The sequence below is a fragment of the Mya arenaria genome, chromosome 17, assembly GCF_026914265.1.
Source record: "Mya arenaria isolate MELC-2E11 chromosome 17, ASM2691426v1".
Classification (NCBI taxonomy): domain Eukaryota; kingdom Metazoa; phylum Mollusca; class Bivalvia; order Myida; family Myidae; genus Mya; species Mya arenaria.
In genome coordinates, this window is record NC_069138.1 from 40,509,600 (window position 1) to 40,519,102 (window position 9,503).

The 9,503-nt window shown below is 35.5% G+C and overlaps 1 protein-coding gene across 1 annotated transcript; it reads left to right on the plus strand.

Moving 5' to 3' along the window:
* The first annotated feature begins 31 nt into the window (after positions 1-31).
* Positions 32-6,587, plus strand: LOC128223061 (probable palmitoyltransferase ZDHHC24). The gene is made up of 2 exons (XM_052932299.1): positions 32-91; positions 3,824-6,587. The coding sequence occupies exon 2, from the start codon at positions 3,828-3,830 to the stop codon at positions 4,707-4,709; it is 882 nt and encodes a 293-aa protein (XP_052788259.1). The 5' UTR covers positions 32-91; positions 3,824-3,827; the 3' UTR covers positions 4,710-6,587.
* The last annotated feature ends 2,916 nt before the right edge of the window (positions 6,588-9,503 follow it).

A 9,503-nucleotide genomic window follows, 5' to 3' on the forward strand; every position in this document is an offset into this window, starting at 1 on the left:
TTGCCATTTATTTAACTAGCAGTTGCTTCCCCTTGGCTAAAAATTGCCATATTTGCCGACAAGTTGTTGACATGTTTTGACACATTGAAAGGTAATTTAATTCAATTAATTTGTGTTTGTAACCGTGCACTTCTTTTAAATTTTGTAATTATTACTTCTAATTAAATAGTTTTCTTAATTTGATGCTACTTTCATGCTAAAATGGTCAGAATAGACATTTAAGGGAATCCCCACAGGCAACACTTAATGGCATTATCTGTTTATCCATTAAATCATAATACAAAAGTTAAGTATGGTTGGCAAAAGCTGGTAAGATTGATTGCCTTTGTCTGTTGCCCTTGTTGCTGGTAATCTGCCAGAAGTAAAATCAAAATTAATTACACTCTTATAATGCATATTAACGCAAAAATAAATGTAGTCATGACCTTAATGCACCTGTCAATTATAACCACACCCCTTCCCCAGGTCCGGTTTATAGCGGGGACTTTGACTTTAGGTCCAGCCAATCCGGGAAAAAATCTCCGCCATGCGGGGATAAACTGTTAGCAAAACCATGGCACAAAGCCACGGCCCATTCCCCGCTATATTTGGTGCTAAAACAAAGCCACCGTATTCACTCGGCACGGCAGGGCTACCTGGAGGGTAAAAACACGGCCCAATTCCCCCTCTATCTCCCGTTTTCCCCTGTTCCTGGGGGGGAAGGATGGGGGGTGGGTTGCAATTGACTGATGCATAATTTAAGAGGACTTCTTGCAATATTTTGCACACCCCTCAATTTATATTGGAAGGTTGATACAGAGATCCATAATGAAATATTTAATTGATGCTTGTATGGTGATGGATCTCATGTATAAAGAACCTATATAGGTTTGACCTCGAAAAATAAATAAAATGTATCCAGAATTTCTGATCTAATTCGAAAGTCAGATAAGTTCTCCAGATTTCTTGTTTCGTCATGGAGCAATGATTTAATTTGCCCCGGTTTGATAAATTCAAATTGATTATGATATAAACCTTTTGTATGTTATAATGTTATCTTAAAAAACACTGGAATTTAACATTTATTGGCTTGAAATGGCCATCTTTTCATGTACTTAAACCTACTTTAAGATTCAGTGTTATGATGGCAGATTGACTTAAAAGATAATCAGGAATTGAAAACTTGTATTCCATTGCTGTTCAGAATAATTGAATTGTCTCAATATTTCAGACATTCAATTGATATCCATTTAGCACCCTATACATTCAACTTAAATATAAAACATTGTCATTGTAATAGTATTTATCTCACTTATCATTTCTGTGAAATACCAGTGCTCTTTGTTGACTTCATTGCGATAGACATGTATGAAGGTAAATCTGTAGAAATTTCATTGATTTTGTTTACCATCATGAAAACTTACCACAAACAGTGGCTTATGTCAACTTGCTGTTTTTTATGTAGTTGATTTTTTTTATTTATACTTGATTTTTTAGCTGATTGTGATGAAAGCTGATCATAAGCTGAAAGAATCACTCTGGAGTCTGCTTCCTTGGTAGAAACAGATACTGATGTCCATTTGAGAAATCATAAGAAAGTACACTAGTGGGAACGAACCCTCAATCTCTTGGGTGAGAGGCAGACACCTATAATACTATATCACTCTCACCTGAAGTTTAGATGTTTGAACAAGGTTTAATTATTAGTTCATCTAAACTGAAATAATTGTATAAAAAAGTACCTAGTTTAAGATTTTATTTGCCAGTTCAATATTGTATGGCTACAACAACATCAAATTTGATATCTCTTACTTTAGAATAATCAATGTTGATCTTGGCCGAAATATAACAACATTCCAGAAAATCTACCGGTAATCACTGATCAGGAATCATGTTTGAAATTAAGTAGCCTCATAGTACGAGGTATGTTCGGAAAGTTCCCGGATTGAACGCATTCCTTTTGAAAGGCTCATTGTATTATAATGAAATTAAGTACGGATTTACTACATCTTTTATTCCATTTCACTCTAAAGTTTCGATTCCATACATATAACAGTAAAAAAGTTACAATAAATTTAAAACATGTACCAACGATATGGCGGAGCAACCCGACGTTAAAATTTATAACGTCAACGTCAATTCTGTTTACTCTTTCTCGAAATAGCGGCCATGTGCTTGCACGCAACGTTCATGTCTCCTGACCCATGATGTGTAAACAGTTTGAAACCATTGTTTATCAAATTAAGACATAATTGTCTGCACGTGACAACGTAGGTTCTCGAGATCGTCGAATCGGATTCCGTGTAGCTGGGCTTTGACGGCCGGGAAAAGCGCAAAATCAAGTGGCGCAAGGTCTGGGCTGTAGGGGGCGTGCTGCAACCTGCCGATTCCGAGAACATCCAGCTCCAACTCTGTGTACCGCGCCCTGTGCGCTGGGGCATTGTCCTGAAACCACGTTTCATCCGTTGTAATTATTCTTTGAAGAAATCTGTCCCCTTCACGTCGATATGACCTCAAAAAGTTCAATGATTTATTCACCCTATCCTTCATCTGATTGTCATCCAATAGCCTTGGTATCCAACGTGCGCACACCTTTGTCATCTTAAACTCTTCAGTAATTAACTTATACGCTGTTGCTACCCCAATGTCACATTCCTCGGCCACTACCCGTGTAGACACACGTCGGTCCCTATCAAGCATGGACTTTACCATTTCGCGCTTTTTCACCACAAGTGCCGGCCTCCCACATCTCTCGTCGTCGTCGCGCCCCTCCTTAAAGCGTCTGTGCCACTCAAAAACAGCTGTGCGACTCAAAGTTTGGTCTCCAAACGATTTCTTCAACTGTATCAATGTTTTCGACGGTGAAACATCTAAACTCTGGAGAAACTGTTATCACGACACGCTGTTTTTCAATAATTTCGCGTTGCATGTTTGCTTTGAGCACCTGTTTTGGAGTTTGTTTTGCGATGCGGTGTCTGTTCAAATGACGTCATGCGTATTTTACTAATGACGTCATGTTTTGGTTCGACGTCAAGATGACGTTTCCCGCGTTTTTTAACGTTACAAAATGCGTTTAATGTGAACATTATAGGAAAATATATGGCTTGCTCCACAACAGCAAATATTATGTTGCTATGGATACAATATTTTAAGAATGTATTGACTTTCCGCTTATTATCAAAATGAATATATATGTGTCTCAACTTGGCCGAAGTTTCAAAGCTCTACGTTGAAAAATAACAAAGTTATTAGTACAGTCCGGGAACTTTCCGAACATACCTCGTATTACTGGGTATATAGTATTGTGGATGTATGTTGTCAACTGCCTATAATGTTCTGACCAAAATTCAACCCCATTCACAAATTCAATGTCAAAATATGTTCTATTTTTTGGCAATTAATCAATGTGAAAAAAAGAATTCCTATTTTTATGCACAGGGGGCAGAAACAAATTATTTTCTAATATGTATATATATATATATATATAGGCTTAAATAAACAAAAATAATTTGTTTCTGGCCCCTGTGTTTTTATGTTTTGAAAAAAAATAAAATAATAATAATATTTTTTGTCAATTTTTACGAAGCATACTTGTTCATTTCTAATTCCAGTAATTCCCATTGTTTGTCATAATAACTTTTTTTCCCAATCTGAAAGGCACAGGCCATATTCCCAAAATGGTTAAACAAACACTGACTGCACAATGTCATGTAAGACCTTTTTCTGACACAATCACACTATTAATGCAGCTCAAAATCCACATCTGAAATACATGTACAATATTTCTTCATTTATAGATATTTCCTGCATTGTGCCTAGTTTTGTAAACTTATGTTTGTTTCAGAAAAATGAAGTTATCTCCTCCACCACGAAGGGTTTGCCTGCGACTTGAGTTGCCTAAGACCCTGTTGGATGCCCTTGGTCAGGTCGTGTTCATATTTGGAGGAGCTTTGTTGCTCTGGTATGAAGTCTGGCATATCTTGCCTACATACTACTCTGACGTTGGTGACCATGGCAACAAGGAAAGTGATCGGCAATCAGAGATCCGTATTCACTATGCTGTTGCTGTGTTCTTTGCAGTGAATGTCTACGGAAACTATTACAAAATTGTGACAACTGATACATCTCAGAAGAGATACATGTTTACGTCGGGGTCTTTGCTCCCTGACGGCTGGCGGCACTGTTTTGAATGTAACTTGAACCTCCCGCCGCGATCTCACCATTGTAAAATATGTGACACCTGTATCCTGAAACGAGACCACCACTGTTGGTTTACAGGATGCTGTATTGGCTACTTCAACCACAGATATTACATTGCCATGGTAACACACTGCATTCTAACAGCCTTATACTGTAACATTTTCAATCTGGACTTTGTGATATCAGTCAAAGGACATTTGACTCTGTTTAATCTGTTATCATACATAGGGCCACATTTTGGTCTCATATTCGGCTACTATGGCTTCTATGATTTTTTCATTACTACCATGACAACCGTTGGAACTGTGCTATTCTTTATCTTCTGTAATTTACTTTACATTCAACTGAAGCAGATTTACTATGGACAAACGAAATATGAGCTGAAGAAGAATATAAAAAGCTATGACCTTGGGCTTTGTTACTCCCTCAGGGAGTGTATGGGGAAGAGGTGGTACCTAATTCTTCTGTTTCCATGGATACCATCACCATTGCCTGGCAGTGGCAACTATTACAGAGTGAAAGGGGACTGAAAAGTTCAACTTATATGTTGGAAAGATATAACTGAATAATTTATTTTTTGCCATAATTGTTGTTGTTTTTTTGCAACATTTGACCACAATAGTTTTAGGATATTTCTTGCTCTTGAAGTTTATGCTTGTCTTTGCAATATCAGTATACTTTTGTATGTTTTAAATTGTTCTAGTTCGATTTAAAACTGAACATGTGATATAAATACTAGGTATTATTTTGCTTTTAACCATATGTTTTCATCGAAAATGGGGTTATTAGAATGAGGATGTCATTGGAAGTCCAGTTGACATCAGGGCATTAAACTGGTGGTTTCTGATCACAATTTCAGTTAGGATTGACATTCAGTGATGAAACTTAGTCTGTAGCAAGCTCACATGTATCTTGGGATTGCAGTTATGGTAGGTGTGGTCATTATTACTAAAGAAATATAACAATATCTGCTCAATTACTTGCGTATGGAGTGACCTATAGTGAAGAAACTAGGTATGTATTAAACTCATGTGGATATGAATTAGAGGTCAACGTCGATGTCACTAAAGTAAGAAAAACAGTGTCCATTCACTAACATTACTAAGAAGTGTGGAATCGTGATGAAACTTGGCAACTTGATGTCTTGCCTTGGGATTGTATTTTGGGGTTGGAAGTAACGGTGTAGGTCACTGCTTGTGTTAAGATTCCTAGAACTTAAATGTGCCAACATTCCTTATTGCACAAATGAAATACATGTACCTGGTTTTATCGCATGGCTTCATTTCAAGTCTTAATGTGTTTCATACTATCATAACTTTTTAGGTTGGAAAATTAAGTACCTGTCTTGATAAATAGTTTACATACAAATAATGCAAATTGTTCATACAGTTTTTATTAATTAGACGTGTTTGTGTTCATTTCACTACAGTATTGATGAATAAATTTCATTTAGGGTACACAGTCATGAGAAATTATGATAATGAGCTGCTGTCTGACTGTCGAGCTGTCAGCATATATCATGAATTCATGATAGATTTCAGTCACTTTATGCACTTGCTTAATCAGCATGTATGTTCTATTAAAGGGACTAGCTCACATTTTCTATGGTCAGACAATTAAAAAAAATGTGTTAGTTGTGAACAAATGATTGTTACAATGATAGAACATCCCCAAATGTTCAAATAAGAACTCTTTGTTAAGCAATTATTTTAAAAAAAAATGAGAGAATGTGCTCCATTTTGCATAAAAGTGGTGATATCATAAGAAAAGCTATGTAAACTTAGATTCACAAAATTCTGTTTAATTGAGTTCATGCCAGTTGCCATTTGGTGCTTTTTTTGCAAAAAAGGAACTCCATATGAACAAAGTTTAAAAATAAAAAATGCTAATATAAAATCTGTGAGTAAGGCCCTTTAAAGACAGCTGTTATGCACACTCCTCAAAACATTTCTTTATTAGCATAACTTGTCTGATTATTTATTAGCTGGGCCCATATAAGAAGAAAAAGAAGCAGTATTGAGATATGCTGGGCCTCGTTGTGCAAATACTTGAAACTTTTCCATAACTGAACAAACATTCAAGATATCTAAGTTCATTCTGTAGCCAAAGACAGTAGACACTTGTACAGCAAGACCCATAGTTTCGGCTTCAATAATTACTGTGTAATTTCCCCTTTTTGACAGAAAAAACAAACAGACGAGGGTTGAAATTCACTTCCCCAAGAAAGAAATTTAATGATTCATTTTAAAGAACACAAATTTTTTTTTTCTTTTTGAATTAGTAAAATGGTTTATCTTGTCATAATTCTAATGATCCACAAAGATTATGTGGACATTTTTTTAATTCTCAGCTTTATTATTACGCAATAGTTTTTTTGTATCAAAAGGTAATTAAATCTTAAGTAGTTGTATCGTTGTTGTTTTTGTTGAAATTGAATGCCTGAAATACTGTCAAAAGTCAAAAGCCTGCTTGATATGAAAATGTGAACAATAAGCCGGTTTCAATACATTGAACACATTCGGATAAGCAACTTATATTAATAAATGTTATATAATGTTATATAATGTATAATCATTACAATGCTACACACATGTACCAACAAGTGATCATTCAGGCGGTTTATAATAACAATTAGAACCTTCAGTGGAATGATTAGAATTTCAAATTGGTAATTATTTTGAATGTATGACTCAAGGCCCTATTGTTCAGAACTTTGTTAGAGTTAACAACATGATTAATGCCAGCATTGTTATATGTTAATTTTTCAATAAACTTTGAAGTTAAAGTTAAAACTTGAAATTATCAACTCTTAAATTGTTATGGCTCTTTGACATGTGACCTGCAGTGTTCCTATTTGAGACACTGTTTCAACTGAACTTGTTTGAATATATTAACACATCATCATATATTTGATGTTAAAAGTTAACAATGATGTTGTTAATCATGTTGTTAACTTAAATATAGTCCTGAAGAATAGGCCTAATGTCTACCAAATTTCATACATTTATTATCACATCAATGTCTACCAAGTTTCATTCATTTATTATCGGCCCAATGTCTACCAAGTTTCATACATTTATTATCGGTCCAATGTCTACCAAGTTTCATTCATTTATTATCGGCCCAATGTCTACCAAGTTTCATATATTTATTATCGGCCCAATGTCTACCAAGTTTCATTCATTTATTATCGGCCCAATGTCTACCAAGTTTCATATATTTATTATCGGCCCAATGTCTACCAAGTTTCATTCATTTATTATCGGCCAGGCCCAATGCCTACCAAGTTTCATTCATTTATTACCGGCCCAATGCCTACCAAGTTTCATTCATTTATTATCGGCCCAATGCCTACCAAGTTTCATTTATTATCGGCCCAATGCCTACCAAGTTTCATACATTTATTATCAGCCCAATACCTACCAAGTTTCATACATTTATTATCGGCCCAATACCTACCAAGTTTCATTCATTTATTATCGGCCCAATGTCTACCAAGTTTCATACATTTATTATCGGCCCAATGCCTACCAAGTTTCATTCATTTATTATCGGCCCAATGCCTACCAAGTTTCATACATTTATTATCGGCCCAGTGTCTACCAAGTTTCATACATTTATTATCGGCCCAGTGTCTACCAAGTTTCATACATTTATTATCGGCCCAGTGTCTACCAAGTTTCATTCATTTATTATCGGCCCAATGCCTACCAAGTTTCATTCATTTATTATCGGCCCAATGTCTACCAAGTTTCATTCATTTATTATCGGCCCAATGTCTACCAAGTTTCATACATTTATTATCGGCCCAATGCCTACCAAGTTTCATACATTTATTATCGGCCCAATGCCTACCAAGTTTCATACATTTATTATCGGCCCAATGTCTACCAAGTTTCATTCATTTATTATCACCCCAATGCCTACCAAGTTTCATACATTTATTATCGGCCCAATGTCTACCAAGTTTCATTCATTTATTATCGGCCCAATACCTACCAAGTTTCATACATTTATTATCGGCCTAATGTCTACCAAGTTTCATACATTTATTATCGGCCCAATGTCTACCAAGTTTCATTCATTTATTATCGGCCCAATGCCTACCAAGTTTCATTCATTTATTATCGGCCCAATACCTACCAAGTTGCATACATTTATTATCGGCCCAATGTCTACCAAGTTGCATACATTTATTATCGGCCCAATGTCTACCAAGTTTCATACATTTATTATCGGCCCAATGTCTACCAAGTTTCATTTATTTATTATCGTCCCAATGTCTACCAAGTTTCATTTATTTGGTCGCCTCCTGAATCTTAGCAAGATAGTGTGACCTAAAACGTGTTGTGGTTGTTTTATAATATAATTCAATTTAGCAACACAACTGAAATGTCCAAATGTGACGGTTTTTAGCCGTCAATTATAGCAAATTTCAAAGACAAAGGTTGATTGTCCAGTTAAGGTAAACACCGTTGATAACATGCCTTACAATCGGATAAAGTGGGGGGGGGGTGTCCCCCACCCCAGGCCCAAACTTGATCAACAATGTTTTCTTTTTATTTTAATAAGGAGTGAAAAAGTAATAAGATAATACTAAAATGCACCATTTCGGACTACAAATTGTTAAAATTATCTTTGAGGTGAACCACCAAATCACCCTGCCAACACTTTAAATTAAATAAATTTCGGTTCGGAGAGAGGGGCGCAAGCCAACTGGCCACCACCCTAAGTTACAGTTACAAACCATTGTCAGAAATACTGCAATATTGTATTCATGGCACTTGTAAAGAAGTAGAGAGTTGAAAATTAGAATAAATATTCAGGGTAAATTAAATACTTGTTTAATACTAGTATGAAATTCATTTTAGGTAACATTGAATTCTTGAACATGTTATAAAAATAATGTATAAAATCTTTATTTCAAGCTTTTTGCTTCATTGAAATTAAAACAAATATCTTGATTGTTGAAAAATTGTACTTTACTATAGTTAAGTACTTTTATGTGCAGGCTTGAATATTATGACGCCAGAATTTGTCGCCAAAATGTCTTTAGTCAGTGTTTTTACAGGCTTTTCATAACAGTGCACTACATCTACATAGAACAGTAACAATACCTTTTGTTTATATTCATTAAGGTGAAATTCCTATCCCATCTCACGTAAATCTACGTCACGCCTCGCGCGGGGAATACAGCGTTGCATTAAATATATCTTTACCTGTCTCCAGTCATGGTGGACAAAATAGCCGCTGTCACCGTACATAGATACCTAAATAGGGAAATAACAGTCATGTTACCGTTCAAAACGTCTTGTCACGAGCTT